The sequence below is a fragment of the Polyodon spathula genome, chromosome 16 (assembly GCF_017654505.1).
Source record: "Polyodon spathula isolate WHYD16114869_AA chromosome 16, ASM1765450v1, whole genome shotgun sequence".
Taxonomy (NCBI): Eukaryota; Metazoa; Chordata; class Actinopteri; order Acipenseriformes; family Polyodontidae; genus Polyodon; species Polyodon spathula.
The window spans coordinates 2,016,805-2,034,160 of NC_054549.1; the positions used below are offsets into that span (position 1 = coordinate 2,016,805).

General features: G+C 38.5%; 1 protein-coding gene across 3 annotated transcripts; it reads right to left on the reverse strand.

The window, feature by feature from the left end:
* Positions 1-351: 351 nt before the first annotated feature.
* LOC121329083 (claudin-19-like) lies at positions 352-17,101 on the reverse strand. Of its 3 annotated transcripts, none has more exons than XM_041274402.1 (5): positions 16,281-17,101; positions 7,651-7,815; positions 6,910-6,994; positions 6,517-6,663; positions 352-1,265 (listed from the first exon to the last, which is right to left on the reverse strand). In XM_041274402.1, exons 1-5 carry the CDS (start codon positions 16,501-16,503, stop codon positions 1,226-1,228), a joined length of 660 nt encoding a protein of 219 aa, XP_041130336.1. In that variant the 5' UTR covers positions 16,504-17,101; the 3' UTR covers positions 352-1,225. The 3 variants fall into 3 exon arrangements, with proteins under 3 accessions (XP_041130336.1, XP_041130335.1, XP_041130337.1); XM_041274401.1 differs by lacking the exon at positions 352-1,265 and adding an exon at positions 3,797-3,950; XM_041274403.1 differs by lacking the exon at positions 352-1,265 and adding an exon at positions 3,797-4,365.
* Between the last annotated feature and the right edge of the window lie 255 nt (positions 17,102-17,356).

Here is a 17,356-nt window from a genome sequence, read left to right on the forward strand (position 1 = left end):
CCGCAGTTATCATGCAGTGCAGCTTGAAGAGTAAAACCAATACTTTCTTTTTCCAGCAGTAAGAGTGCTTTTAGGAGTTTATGGGCTGTGTATCGTTGTTCCTTAACAAGATGATTTCTGCTTCATTTGTGTTTCTCTTCCTGTAGGGATGTCTTGTGAGTACTGTAATAACAAACGTACTGCATTGTTGATTGACAAATAAACTACAAAAGTTAAAAAACTGTAAGGAGAACTAGGTTAGTTAAACCAAGATAAGAACCAAGGAGACTTTTGTCATGTAAAATGTCTTTAATAACATTAAAATCCAAAATATTTAAACAGAAGAAAAAAAACAAAGAAAAAACACACCCACATAATACAATAATATAAATCATTAAGGCACATCTGGAAAAGAAAAGAACACACTGTTTTTTTTAGTAAATTGTTTAAAACAACATACACCACTTAAGAAAGATGACCCCCTTCTTCCCTAACAAATTTACTGAATGCATCTTAAAATACCCACACTGTATTTACACTATAGCAACATGTTTGTTACAAGGTTTTGCTGTCAGTGTGGGGACTACAATGTTGTGATACTTGCATTGAAGCAAACATTCATAGAAATAATCCTAACTACAGTAACAGTATAATTACAGTACTAATAAACTACACATAACAAAGGTATGACAAAAGCAAAACCTTTAGTTTCCTCCCAGACCAGTTCTGACACAAAGAAGTTATTACTATAGGGTTAGTATAATTACCACATAGAAAACATTGTCTTTTCTTCTTTACGGTGTACACAAATATTTTGCATTTGAGAATGGCATTTCTGAATATTATAATTGTTTTTATACACTGACAAACGCTTTAGCTAAACAGTCTGTCTACTTAGATTTTACAGTATGTTAAATGCAATATCCTGTCATATTCTCGCAAAATGGTGCACACTCATGCACCTCTGTGACGTCTGTTGGATAAAGTAAATAATTTAAAAGACAATTCTGAAAAGAGATTCCACTGCTGCCATGAATTAAGCCAGCTCCAAGCATGATATTTCAAATAAAAAAATGAGAATATGTGGAGTTTGTGCATTCTAGTTATAGGCCATCTTTCTCAATGACAGGTACAGTAATAAAAGCACAACTTGAGATGTGTCCTGCACTGGTTAAGCCAAAACTGTGTGCTGGACCGGGAGCAGCTTCTGACAGCTACAACTGGAAAGGAACCAGAGCTGCTCCTCTCAGCTGGTGTCTCCACTGGGCAGGGTGTGGGGAGGACTCCTGAGGGGAGGAGGGGCATCATATAATAGGGGGAGAAAGGAGAATAACCACACAGTAAATGCGAAGAACAAGGTGTATCAGCTTGCCACAGTGGTTCTTGTTGGAGAACTCGGTTACATGAGAAACACGGTTATGTCACTTTTCTGGGCTACACCATTATTCTCAAACACGATCCACTGTCCCATGTCGATATGTTCAATTGCACTAAGCAAGGGGGTTGGGGAGGGGGTAGTTAGTTGGGTCTTGAGGGAACAGCGTTGGAGACAGTGGTGAAAGGGCAGGGAAGCAGAGGGATCACTGGCTTGTCAGTCATTTGAAACCATCCTTGAATTCCATCCTTGTGTTTGTTTTTTTTTCTGGAATTCCCTAATTTTCGAGATGTATGGCTATTCACATAAACTCAAAACCCTTAACAGAAGAGGAATCCTGTCATAGATTAATCTTCACATTGTATTGTTTCCACTGGGGTTGATTCCAGCTCTCTTAAATGCTCTGAAGCTATTGCTCATTGACAGGAATGTTTGTAAATTACAAAATGTAAAATGGTGTCCTCTTTCTCACAAACTGTGACGTGTTTTGAGAGATCAAAAATCTCACAAAAAGAAAGCGCTGATAATATGAGGCAATATAAAATACCATGAAATTACAATAATACATTACCTACGCTGTTTAAGGGGAAATTATTATGTTGTATACCGGTACTGTTTTTTTAAGACCTGTTTAGGATTTTAAAGACAACTGAACTTTTTTTGCACAGTTTCCAGTATTGTGCTATTTTGTTTTGGGTCTTTTCTCGCTGTTTTCTCCTATGAGATCCTTTTCCGCCCCTGTGACATCCCATTTTTCTCTAATAACTTGTTCCAGTGGATATCTAAGTTGTTGTCTTTAACAGAATAATCATTGCTTATTTAACCAGGTAAAAAACACAGTGGTTTTGGGTGAAACATCTCTCACTAATATTTGACTTTACGATTTTCAACTCTTTAGAGAAGCTTATTGGTGAAGATAAAGGGGACATTTATAATGCAAACTTTTAAAAACAATTATAATAATTGGGCTTGGTTGCAGAATTAGTCCATTTGAATTGATGATAAAGAACTGCTTGTAAATCAGTATATCCCTACTGGCCATAAAGATGGACTGTTTCCTGCTGCATTATTTTATTTTTATGGTGCATTAAGTAGAGGGAAATGTTGCTCTGCCCCAGTGGTTTTTAAAGTGCAGTATATACTATATAATAATTTCCCAAATCAAATGATCCCCTGGAACTCTCCCATTGACTCACATTTGCTTTCTTAAATATGACATCCTGGGGTTTCCAGGGAATTAGTGCTAGTGTTAGTTTATATTGCTCAGGGTCAGAAAGCACTTTGGCTCTTCTGTGACACAGTGAATACATAATGGCATCTAAACCACCACTGTTACCCTTATCATATATATACAGTGGATTTAGCTGCTGTTATTTTATATGTTACTACCGTACATGTATTTTAAAATGACAACAATTCACACCTTATTAAAGTTTGCTTCAGTACATTTGCATGCGTTATTATGCCACACACTTTCCCATGCTACATGTTTGTATACATGCTTTTAGCATGCATTTACCATCCATCGCTTCTATTTACCACCATTTTACCATAGCAGACATTTATAAGGATACTCCTATTAACGTACAACAAAAATGCTGACAGATGTGACTAAAATGGAAATGTGTTGGGGGTGTACAGTAAATAGCAGCTTTGACTCCCCAGATAAATGCATTAAAGGCAGACTGGAAAGCATTTCTCAAAATGGATTATTCTCTTACCCAAATATCATTCATGGTATGTGGTTTCCTATTCTTGATTTGTTTCTGTCTTTATCATATGTTTGAAAGTGGTGTTTAAAATATTTAAGCGTGGCAAGTTCATAGCCCCAAGCCTAGCTGCCGAAGACTTAGTTGAGTTTCCAGCTCGGGAGTTTTGCATTGTCGATGTGAGAATAAAGGTTAGAGAGTTAGGTAACCTATTTTCAAAAGTGTTCTTTGAGATTCAGTACTCAGTGCCTCTTGTTAACAGCAGGAAATAACTCACCAATCATTGTCAGCAGGGAAGCGCACACAGGCCTTGCAAGTGAGAGTGTCACTCCCTAGCTGCTAGACTCACACTAAAGCAGCACATAGCCCCTGCAGGTTCATGAACTACAGTTACTTGGAATGGGCTTCAGCAGCTCAGCTGTGGCTATGGACCTTGCTGATCGTAAACGTGTTGAAATACATTTCAGTGATGTGATGAAAAACAGATACTGTACAGAGCAAGTATTAGAAACCAGTTACATGAATGAAATTGGGTAAGAGGACACTCCTTCATTTTAAACCTTTTCCATTCTATCTTTAGGAAGCTCGGTGGCACTAGCCCTAATCGGATTTGAATGGGAATCACAATGATTCACACATGATTTGCTTCTCTGTGCATACTCATGAAAGGAAAAGGCTTATAGCAAGAATTAGATTTTACATGTAGGTGTTTTACAGCGGTAGGCATTTTTTAAAAAATGTATTTGGTATAACAAATTTAGCTTTACATTTGCCTCAAAGAGTCTTGTCTGTTGCAAAAACTAAACAGCATGTGACCAATGGCTGGGCATTATCCAAACTACAAGTACTGCTCCCCTTTCTCTGGTGGAGACATTTTTACATTTGTTCTGCAATTTAAAAGAAAAGAAATGTTTAAGTAAGTATACATGTATTAAAACAAATTAGACTACCAGTTACTTAAAACATAACCAAAAGTAATAATACTGGCAACATAACATTATTTTTAGGCATTATTTACAGCATACAATATTGTTATCACAATGTCAATTAGACTGTTCGTTACATGTTCAGACATTGTCCGTTTATTATCTATCAGAGTCCATATTCTTTCACAGGTTTTGATATTATCAGATGCAGATAGAAACATCTATGTGATTTTATACTATAGTGAAGTAATAAGGGTCCAAATTTTGCATCTAGGAAGGAACAAGGAAATGGAAAAATTAAGTGGAACTTGAATAATCTTCAAAAGAGGCAGGGTTTGCTCAGTCAGGAAAACTAGTTTCACTCAACAACTCAGCCCTAGATCAGAAAGAGAAGAGACATTCAGGAGAGGAACGTTAGCAGTAGGAAGACCTTGCCATTGTTTTAGTGGAAGCAGCATCAGGAGACAGTGGAACATGCTGTCAGTCGAGGAAAGCCCTTAGTTTGAAAGAAAGGTTGAAAGGATTAGTTATGTACATGATGGAAGTTTCTGGAAGGATCGTTGTTACAAACTAGCGGTGGACAAAACTGGCCCTTCTGCCCCACAAGGAAAGACAATAGCTTTTGTATATCGAATGATCTTTTTGTTCTTTTGTGTAGGGCATTTTTCCATGATACCCAAACTATTGTTAGTTGCTTTGAAAACCAAGAAACAATAATAAAAAATAAATGTGACTGTATAGTCTTTAATAGTTCCTTTGGAAGCTACTAGGATTCCTGGAATGTATTTCAAACCCAGAGAGTATGTGAGAATTCTCTGTCAGATTTAAACAAAGAATACCCCTCTCGTAATGAAAGGCAGATTTAAGGCTGTTAGTGCAAACTGTGGTCATGGGCATTAGAATGCAGATTTAGTTCACACTGCTTAAATACATTTAAACATCTCAAATAGGATTCTAAAATAAAGTCAATGGTACCTTTTACACAATAACAACTAAGAAACATGAAGCTGAAACACATTCAATAATTTACAATGCGTTAAACAAATCTAGTTCAAATACAAGAATCCACAATAATATGTATATAAAGGAAGGATTGCAACATAATATTGATTTCATTTACTAAAACTAAATAGCTGAGTAAATAGAGATAGAGAAGATAACATCAGATAACCCAGTCTGGAAAGGACAGCTTCAATGATTGCACGCCTTGAGCGTGGGTCCTGTTTAAACACAACAGCAGTTAGGCTGCATGCTGGCTGTACTTCTTTGGCTTCTGCCAAAGACTGCAAATTGCCCTTGTAGTCTTTTCAGTCCACCAAGAGCCTTGAATGGGACAGTCCACCTCTAAATCTAAAGGCCCATATACTGGGGAGCACAGTGAGACATATAGGGCTCAAGAGCTATCTGTTGGACAGCCTGGTCAATGCATAAAAGATTTAGAAAGCACTTACTGTAGGGCACCATATTACATTTAAAATGCAGTCTTGATGAAACTGTATACTCTATGCACTGCTCTCTGTTCTAATGCACAGCATGCATAGGACACTGGAGTGAATGGCTATGAATGTGTCAGACCCAGACATCTATTTATTCCTGAGCTGCTGGGTAGCTTTGATAGGCAGAAGAGTTCCACATATTTGACTTAGTATTGGATTGTATTACTCGTAGCATACACCAGGTGCATGTTTAAGACCAGTTAAGACTAATTGAGTTGGATACAACGTATTTTGTATAATGTTAACATTACATGTTTTGTTCACCCTACATGGAAATCAAGCCCTTCAGAAGGAGCTTTCCCCTTTATAGTGAAGACACTAGCTGGTACGCTGCTATGCTTGGGTTTCATTTGTCAATTGAAAGCATTGTACTGACTAGATGTTTGTGACGTGTATCTAGGCTCAGTAAACCCCAAGCACGTTTACCAAACCTACTTTGGATCATCGTACTACAATCTGGATCTAATTTACGTTACCAGTAAGATGCAATAGAGCACCACTCATATCATTTATAATAGGATCCCATTGAAATAATTCTTAAGATGTTATTTAGAATGGTCAAACCAAGAACACACTAAGGTTTTCAGATCTCTGCTGAAACATCAGCTTATTTGATTAGGTTTTTTACATTACAAGTTCTTATCGTCTCCTTTTCCCCATGGCATGTACACCACTGTTTATCTGTGCGGCAGCCACCAGGGCTCAGAAATCTGGACGTAGAAATGCAGAACTAAAGCACTTACTTACTGTAAACAATAAACTGCTTATTCGTAGATAGGATGTCAGTGTTTTTGACAGGGAAAGTAACATTCAAATGATCTGCATGCCTTTTAATTACAGTGCAAGGGCCACTCAGTATATTGTATGTGACAAGATGATTGTCATTGATTTTCCAGCAGTAACTTCCAGAATAGAAATAATACAGTAAAAAGAAAGCAGGGATGTAATCTAGGGAAAAGGGGACTCGGGAATGTCTTAGTGCAAGTCCAGTCTCTATGCTTAGTGTTTGTTGTAGTATTATTTACACGTACTCCCTGGCTGTGGATGTCTGGGATTGCCTGTAATACTGTTGCCCTCTTCTCTCCTCGTTAGGACAAGAGCAGCAGAGAAATGACCCTCCCAGCATGGTGAGACTGGCGGCCGCCCAACCAACAAACAGAGCAGAGCCAAACTCATACCTGGATGAAGGGACACAAAACAGGAATACGAGAAGGGTCATTCACACTATATTGGAGGTTAGAATCATTACAGTTGTTACATTACTTTGCCCTCCTTTAACTGGAAGCCCCCTTTAAACTGGTTCTGTGGTACAAAGGGCTGTCTTATAACAGGGAACACTGAATTAACATTGCTCTGAACTGCATGTGTAAAGCTGTAATTCATGAAATTTCAATTGAAAGAGAAATACATAAATAGCCCCTTACCTGGCATTGACAGGTGTGTTTGGGTTAAAGAACTGATGGGAGACTTGTGTTGCATACCAGGACACAGAGATCAGTGTGCACAATCCTGTAGGGCCAACGAAGACACCAGAATCAAAAAGGAATCAATCCATCACAGAACACTGAGAAGTGAATTGCACCGGAACATCTCAGAGTTTATATTGCCAACGTGCTGTTTGCATGCTTAGTTACACTTTTTGTCCCACGTGTAAATAGTGGATTTTGTTTCTTTTTAAATGAAGTTTGTTCACATTTCAGTTTGTGCTAGATATGGCATGGCTGGGGGTTAAAACCCCCTTTCTAATGAGACAGGTGTGGAAGGTAGGCAGGTGCTAATTGATTTATCGAGGGTCAATTAACTGGTCAATTCCCTGTGGAGTTCTTCCCTGGGGTAATTTGTTGCCTAGATATAATATAATAGTGTTGCTTAGGGGTAAGTGTAGCCCGATATAAAGCTTTACTACAGTAAGTTAACAGTTTTCCTATGCTTTTCCGATAGTTATACGATACTATTTTAATATGCATCCCTGTAAACCAAGCTTTCTTATACTTTGCTATTCTTTTACTACGGCACACTTTTATAAGGGACCATGCTGTGGGGAAGACGATTAAACCACCTGGAGAGGCTGGCTCTAGCCAGGCAGTGCCGGCAGTTGAACTTCCTCCTTTCTGCTTCATTATAATGAACCCCAGTTAAATGAAACAAGTCTACAAGAGTGTTACCTGCAAGCAGGAAGAGGACCCCTCCGGAGACAGCAATCCTGCTCTTCGTGACAGGGTTGTTGTCCCCCACTTTAGTGCACTTCATTCCCACGACGCTGACGATGATCGCGAGGAAGCCCATCAGCACAGACACCACCATCAGCGCCCGGCACGTCTGGATATGAACTGGAACAGAGAGCGGCGGCTGCGTTGAACTTGCAAAGCACACAATCACAAGCTCTATTCAGACTCTGAACCACAGAACGCAGCGGCTGCGTTGAACTTGCAAAGCACACAATCACAAGCTCTATTCAGACTCTGAACCACAGAACGCAGCGGCTACGTTGAACTTGCAAAGCACACAATCACAAGCTCTATTCAGACTCTGAACCACAGAACGCAGCGGCTGCGTTGAACTTGCAAAGCACACAATCACAAGCTCTATTCAGACTCTGAACCACAGAACGCAGCGGCTGCGTTGAACTTGCAAAGCACACAATCACAAGCTCTATTCAGACTCTGAACCACAGAACGCAGCGGCTACGTTGAACTTGCAAAGAACACAATCACAAGCTCTATTCAGACTCTGAACCACAGAACGCAGCGGCTGCGTTGAACTTGCAAAGCACACAATCACAAGCTTCAACCCTATAAGCTTTACACTGTAGTGGTGCTATCTTTACAAGTGGTCTGCCAGGTTATAGGAAGACACTTAGCGGTAGATGTACTAAGATTGGCCAGTCACAGCACAAACATACCGCAATTTGCATTTCCGTTGTTTCAATTCACAAAGTACACATTTTGTCGTGTGTACTAAGAGAACATTTGTTCATGAAAAGATGTGTTTTGGGTTGGCTACACGTTACAGTATGTAAAAAAAAAAATCTGTACAGTAGGTCTATACAGTATAATAATAATAATACCTTTATTTTTATATAGCGCCTTTCATAGTGGACCACCCTCACAAGCACTTTACAGAGGTAGGCTGTGAAGTGAGCATTATATGCAGAGTCACTAACAATAGGACATTGTACATTAGTACTATAAAAATTAATACCTAGCTCACTTTTTTTTCACTTTAGTCTGTAGGCTACAGGTAACTTGAGAACAAGAGTAATATTTGAGAACCCTCATTGTCATCTCCACCCGTTTTTGCAAATTTATTCAGCAACGCCCATAATTACATATTCATCTGGCTGAACCTCAAAGAAAAACTGCTGCCGCAAAGAAGTCCCTAAAAGTCGCTAACACTATAGTACATCTACCCCGGAGTTGGTCCCTGTTATCAAAGAGGCTGGGAAATCCTACTCAATCTCAAGTCTCAATGAACACACGCATTTTAATGCTTCTGTGTAATCTGAAATATGGTAGAAATAAAAACATCTATCTCTATATATGTCCGGATACAAAACCTTATATGAAATTGGCATGAAGAACAGCACTAACGCCATCATTGTAAAGGAGGTTGAATGGTGGTGTGAGCTGGACTCCCAGTCATTTTAATATCAAACCTCCCATTACTTTACCCAAAAACATGAAGATAAGCAAACAGTAATGTGAAAAATAAACGATGAAAAGGAGCAAGCCTAAGGATACAAGAAACTGGATAAATTCCAATGACAAACATGGTCATTAGAAATCTGGAAGACATTGTTTCATATGAAAATTGTAATTCTGGGTATTTTATGTTTAATTGCTGGGAAGTCCTGGGGGGTGGTTCAGATTATTTTTTATTTCAATCCCCTGCTAGCGATGCTCTGGCTCAATGCAAGGTTTCGTGTCCTTTCTTGGAATTCCTCTGTAACCCACATGGTTGAGACCGACCTCAGCACTCATGCATGCTGTAGGAGTATTGAGGTCTTTCATACAGATACGATTAGGAGGGTGCTTCACAATGGGACGCTGTGTTCCCTGCTTACAGAGCCTGCTAAAGGGACAATGCACAATTCCACAGCGATTCCGTTATAAAAGTTTACCATAGTGAAAGCATAGCAAGATACAATAAAGCCCAGTGAAAGCATGGTTTACCAGTGAGGCATGGTAAAGCATATTAAAAAATAACATTGTAAATGCACAGTATTATAGGTACTATAATAGTATACTATGGGAAAACAATGTGGAAAGCATGGAAAATCTGCACAATCCCTGTGCAAATTTACCATAGTAAACTTTTATAAGGGTTGGGTCAGAACTGTATTGTTTAAATGTATTAAACATTATTTATTTGTGATTGTCCATTAATATCCAAGCACCTTGTTAATAATAGGGACTTAATTGTACACAGAATCTCATTTAGCAGTATGATTTTTGTCTCAAGAGGCGAATATTAATTTGTAGAAAATAAATAAATCCCCATACTGTATTAAGCACTTTGAATATAGTTTCACAGTTTTATTTTTAAATTGAAATAAATTCAGACTATAGAACAATAATCGTCAAATAACACACCTGTCAACTCTCCCGTAATCACCGGGAGTCTCCCGTATTTTGGACCCTTCTCCCTGGACAGATTTTTTCCCGTACTCTACTGTTAAACCCCCTTATGTCAGCAAACCTTTAATGTCTACAAAATTCATGGCCGGTGTGTGGTTACCGCAATCTTTGTCTGTACCTAGCAGGGTTTAGGACCCAGGGGAGCCCTGTGGCAGGCATTCATTCAGTGCGTTAGACAAGTTTACATACTTAGCCACAACCCCCCCCCACACCCCCCCCCCCCCCCCCCCCCCTCTTGATTTTGTATTTAAGTTAACAGGTATGAGATTTCAGTTTACAAAAGCTCCCATATTTTGAAAACTCAATGTTGACAGGTATGAAATAATAATGTAGTTATTAAAGTTTATGAATCAAAGGGAGAATGGAGAGGAAAACTGAAAACAAGAGAGATAAAGAGAACAGAGAATAAACTAATCATGACTTTCCCACATCTGGGAAGGGAAGACATCTTTAAAAGCGAGTGTTACATCACTCCTACCTTCAGTAGTATCACAACAATAATGTTTACTTGAAAAAGTTAGTCTAAACTATACATTTAGAGGATAGCTTCAGTTATTCATGTATCATCCTATATAAACAGTCTATAGTGCTGAAATCGGAAAATACTAAAACAAACAAAAATTCAATTACAAATGTTCGAAAACTATCGAGAAAGCATGTTTCATAGACTGGAAAAAACATCTCCATGATCCAATTCAAAACATACCTGTGGGTGTTTAACATTAGTTTTTATTTGTTTGTTTATTTGCATTTACAGACAACTTTAAAGTTAATCTGAAAGGGGACTTGTATAAATTGTACTGTCACTTAGGATATTATTCTTGGAAGTACAAATTGTACAAGACTGTGTAAAGCCAAAAATGAAAGTGAACGGACCACTGGTGCTGGTAGTGGGTGCTACATGAGACTGTGCCACTCATTATTAGGACAGCAGCAATGTTAAGGATGGATTCTAAGATACTTTTCAGCTATCACTCTATTTGCTAATCCAAATCAGTTGGAAGAAACAGGCCGTTTCAGTGAAGAAACACTAGATTGCAAATGCGATGACATCATAGCTAAGGATACGATTCTGTCACAGTGATTTTTAGTACATTTCATGAGCGAATTGCGGAGAAAAAAAACAAGAATTCACGGAAATGTCATGGAAAGGCCACCAAATAATATAGGTTAGGCTACATCAACATACGCAAGAGCTTTTAAATAGTTCCCCCAAAACAATAATATAAAGACTATTGCTTAAATGTTACTTTATAGTACAAAACTTAACCCTTTCACACCAACACAAACATTCATTTTTTTCTTTTTCTTTTTTTTTTTTACAATACTGTACGATGCAGGCTTTCACACCGCGTAGCGAAACAGATGGGGTCTGAAATAAACTGTGCTCCTATTTCTCTGTGCGCGTCCGGTGTAACTGTGCATATATATACAAAAATCAGAATGTCAAATAATAGTTTTTATTACCGTGTTCATAACGAAACAATATATTTTTTTTTCTTCAATAATAAGAAGGAGCTGTTTAAATTGGTTGTTTCTGAGTAGCCTACAAAGCACTGCCCCTTAAAAAAAAAGAAGAAAAAAAAAGAATAGAGCGTTGAAGGGTCAAATCACACAGGCAGCACCATGTCCAAGAAGCAGGGCATCACAAAGATCAGAAAAAAAGAGCAGAAACAGATCAGCCTCTCGCTTTACCTACAGCTTGCAGGGAATAAAAAAAAAAAGATGTCCAAGGGCAAGCTAAAGTATTTTGTTTAGCAATGTTTAGTTTTAGAGAAAGTGAGTATTTATTTTCAACAGGCTACTTGGGTACGTGCGCTACATTGTATGAAAAAAAAGCTTCAAGAAATGTCATTAATATTTTTTGAAGTTGCAAGCCCATTTTTTTGTTTAAAAAAATAAATTAATAAGCGCTGGGTGTATGTGAAGATCACAACAGAGAGTTTACTGTAACATATGAGCTGTTCATTTACATGCTCGCTCAGCGAATATAAATCTAATTCACTGACCTACATAGCTACACGTAAATGCTGTATGCCACACAACCAAACAATACACAGACACTCGCATAGATGTATTTTCACTGCATAATATACTGCATCTTAAAGGAATTAAAGGCAGTGTCTAATCAAGTGTGTTTTTACATCCATTTCCAAGATTTCAGACTTTTGTTCAAATTCACGATTTTCACGATTTCCGTGACCTCCGTGGCTTCCATGCCAAAATCGTATCCTTATCACAGCTCTCCATGAAGTGCAAGCAAAGCCAGCTTGTCGGGGGCTGAGTATGTAAATGCAATGATGACATCGTAATGCAAAGAACAGCAATAGTCTATGTATAGAATTGTGTTTCTTGCACAGTGGAAACAATAGCTATATAGTTCAAATCCGAGCAGCTTAGTGAATTTTCAGAAGGACGGCAAACTAGACAAACAACAAGTTTGCTGTATGCTAATAGAATCATAGATCAGGATGGTAGTTCAGGTGACAGGTGTTAAATATGAATTGTTATCATTATTTATTCTGTGTTGGATCCACCCTTATAAAAGTTTCCCATAGTAAAAAAAAAAGTGTAATAAAAGCATGGGAAAGCATAGGTAGTGTTCTGCATTTCTGGTTTATTCAGAATTTTACCAAAAAATTACAGGATTTATTTTTTAATTGGACACTGGTTTTTACTGATTTATACCTGATTTTTGTATATTATTCAATATTTCCCAGGTACTATTTTCTAGGAAATAAACAATCTTTTGATTAAAATGCTGTTTTATTTTCACTCTGACATTGTAATAAGCAGCTCTACACTGTATGCTAGGATATAGCAGACATTTAGACGTCAAAGAATCAAGTAACGTTCAAATGTGGTTCTCTGTCACTTCACAAGCACATTATCACGTGATTATGTTAGCCAATCAAAGTCTGATTATTGATTGCTGGGCATAGTAACTAGCTTGATCAAAACCTAAATTGAAATACTTACATTAAAATATAATATTTTTAGTGGATGAGGAATGGGGAGAAAACATAAATCAGTTTATGACTATTAAAAAGAAAATATATTTTTTGAAGTACATAAAAATTTAAAATAGCAGAAGTGGTTCATATGAGGCAGAGGATGCATAGCTTTACAAATACTGCTGCACTGAGGTACACGTTCACGCTGACAATAAAAGAACATGCTGAAAAATAAGCGACACATTAAGCTAAAACAATAAACTGCACTGAGACGAGCAATCCATTTATGTTGCTTTTACATGCGCTTTAATAAAAAGAGAGCACAGAATGACTGTGTTAATGAGTTTATCAGAGAGCTGTGCTTTGCTGGACAGCCACTGTTTATTGCAGAGGTGACTTTGTACAACAGTACTGTCCATCAGATAAAAAACAGCCTAACGCCAACAATCTTAATTGTAAATATTTGACGGAAAATCGTGATGCTTTAGTTGGTAAACTTATGGCATGCATTGATGGAAATGTCTAGTGTGATTTGTGACGCGTCTCCCAATGGCTTGCACCCCCCAGTTCTGTCAATTTTCTTTTCTTTTTATGACTTCAAGGTGTATAAACCTGGCTTGTTTTGTGCTGATGTCATGTTCATACTGCCTGTAGATACTATTTCCGTCAGCACAGTGATTACCCAAAAGTTCGCAAAGTACCAGCTAACTTAGGAAAATGTGGCTTCTGCTTCATCATACACGCCAAAACTTAATCAAAAACCAGAACTGCTACGCATCATATTCCATGTGTAAAGTGTGTATACAGAGATTTTTCCCCTGATTTTTACATATGTTTCAATTAAAAACAATTTTTTTTTACCGATTTCATTTTTTTAAAGATAAAAAACAAAAATGTGGAACACTAAGCCTAGGTAAGCATAGTGAATTCCATTGAGGCATGGTAAACCATTGTAATTGTAAATGCATACTATAACCATGGGGAAAGTATGGGGAACACTGCAAAATAACCGTGCACGTTTACTGTTAATAAAGGTGCACCTAAATGACTTTGTTGCTCCACTAAGGTAGCAATAACACAGCTAATCAGAAACAGGACAGGTGCACCAAGATTGAAACACAGCTAATCAGAAACAGGACAGGTGCACCAAGATTGAAACACAGCTGATCAGAAACAGGACAGGTGCACCAGGGTTGAAACACAGCTGATCAGAAACAGGACAGGTGCACCAGGGTTGAAACACAGCTGATCAGAAACAGGACAGGTGCACCAGGGTTGAAACACAGCTGATCAGAAACAGGACAGGTGCACCAGGGTTGAAACACAGCTGATCAGAAACAGGACAGGTGCACCAGGGTTGAAACACAGCTGATCAGAAACAGGACAGGTGCACCAGGGTTGAAACACAGCTGATCAGAAACAGGACAGGTGCACCAGGGTTGAAACACAGCTGATCAGAAACAGGATAGGTGCATCAGGGTTGAAACACAGCTGATCAGAAACAGGACATGTGCACCAGGATTGAAACACAGCTAATCAGAAACAGGACAGGTGAATATATATTATATATATATTATATATATATATATATATAGTCTATTGGGATACATATCAGAATCCACACACACACACACACACAGTCTATTGTATATTGAAGTATGAACCTTCTCTGTTCTGTGTAACCATTGCTCACAATTCCCCTCCATAACAGACCCTGCCTGAATGCAGTCTTAATCATCTTTCAACTTTCCACTTCTGAAACCAGTCCATTGTTATGGTTCAGTTACATTTCCTGTAGAGAGTTAACCTCGCTTTTGTATAAATAGCTTTTGCAGGATGCTGTGAATGAATATCATTACCTTCAATCAAGTTATGCAAAACCACAGTTAATGTAACACCTCTCACCAATAATTAACTGTAAATAAGGTGTTGAATAATAACCGGTTTATTAGGGTGTCAGTCGCCTCTCAAGGCCATTTAAGCTATTAAATCGTCATTAGCACATTTGTTCCTGAAAGGAAAGAACACAATTATGATTCTAAAACAAATGAGAAACAGCTTACAAACCACTAAAGTCTGAGTTGTTTTGTGTCTGGTGTAGTAACTTTATTGGGTGTGTTTTTCCTTTCTGCAATAGATGGTAGTAAATTCGTACTGCATTGTCAGTACAGAAAAAGCCACTATATTAAAATATATATTTGTCAGGTTGTTTGAGTGGGTAGCTTTTGAGGGATCATAAACAGGGACTGAACACAGAGCTTCCACTTTCAGCACTGAATGGAGTGCAATAACTGGTGTTGTGAGAGGAGGAATTCAGGACTGGAAATTGAATGAACTGGTTCTTTTGTGACTGCAGAATATGCATACACTTGCATATGTCGGCATATCTTCTATGTAGCATACATAGGTGCAGAATATTTTAAATGTAAATCTAGTATCGCTGTGGATATTTTGAGACATATAAAATACCGCCTCTCTCTTTCTATCCGACATCAACAACTTCCAATCAGCAAATAAACAAATAAATATCCATCGCCACACTGGAAGTTTCAGATACTGGCCAATGAGGAGCCTGCTCTACACCTGTGGGATACTCTGTGCAGCAAGGCAAGGGAGGGTTTAAAGGGATATAGGCAGGGTGTGGGGTTTTCTTTAAAGATGATGTTTTTCTCAAAGTCTCACATTTAGAAATATAGTTACAAGATGGTGTGGAAATGTTTAAAGTACTATCAGAAAAGTAATATATTTCCACTGAACGCACATCTATATGTGGGATATACAGGATTATTCACTGGACAGATGAAATGAACATATTTATTAATGATAAACACAGAAGTTACAGACACTGTTGATAGTTTTCCATTCGTCCAGTGTCTTTTGAATCACCCTGTATAGGCTAATGCATTTCTTAATAGTGAAACTTAATAAATGCAACAGCAAACATTTTGACTAAGTCTTTTTCAATTTAAAAAGTCAGCACTATAGAGTGTTTATTAGTTATGGATAATCTTAATGGTTATAACAGGTTATCCAGCTCATTGTAATGAGCTTGCTGGATAATTCCAACATTGACCCATTTTGGGCTGGATAACCAATGTGTGACTTTAACAGTGACATTTTAAGACAGGCAGATAGACAACTATACGTGTCTCGTGGAATGATTTCATACATGCGAATGTCAAACACCTCATCACTGCTACTCACCATCCAGCGACAGCAGAGAGTCGTACACCTTGCACTGCACCTGCCCTGTACTCTGAGAAGCACAAGACATCCACAGGCCTTCATACAGACCCACCGCGGTGATGATGGCATCGCCAGCGTAGGACGACTGCTTCCACTGGGGCAGGGCTGTGGTGGAGATAATGCCAATCCACCCACCAAGTGCCAAGAAGTACCCCAGCAGCTGGAAACCAGAGTTGGCCATTTTCTTTCTTTTCGAAGCAGAATGTTGTTCTTTGTGTCTTGGTTCTGATCCTCGCGGTTTTAAAAAGGTGCTTGGGATTAGCCCCACTAGGAATCCACCTTCCTTCAAGTTCAGCTGCAGAGAAAAGTGGTGATTTGCAAATCCACTGCTCTGCTCTGTTCTGTGTCTTTGTGGTGTTACACTCCGGTTGCTATTTGTTATCTCTTTTCCAGTTTTTTTTTTTAAAACACCAAAGATTTGAACAAAAAAAAAAATAGCACTGCACCTCTTATTTCCAGTAGGTTTCTAGTCCCTTTTTTAAACAACCTGTTGTTAAGCCACTGTCTGTCATTTGGAGAACTTGTTTTTTCCAGTGCAATTCAGAAGGCTGCAAACCAGAGTATTCCCCCTCATTTAGAATCAACCCTAACCCTCGACTGGCCCTTTAAGAAGCCCCCTACCTGCAGGCTGGTAGCTTGCTGGAAGGTGCTTAATGTTTGCAGAGGCAGCCTGGATTGGGGAGAAGGCTGTGTAGTGCCTGCATAGCTTCCTTGTCACACTCCAATGGCTCTGGAGGGAACTCAGGGGGCTGAACAGCAATAAAAACTTCACTGCAAACAAAACAGCCTTGATGTGCTCCACAGCTGCAGAATGCTAAAGAGATGTCTGATTGGCCAGCAGCTCTGAAAAGATACGCCCACTGAAAGAATTAGAAATTCCACACAGCGGAATTATTAAAGAGACTGTATCCAATTTATCATGATGGACCCTTTACTAAACTGAGATGCCAGGAATATTGTAATGAGGGGCACGGCAGGGAGGGATTCTAGAGGCTTTCAAGTGGGCCTGGGGTATTATAGTCTTACTGTCAAGG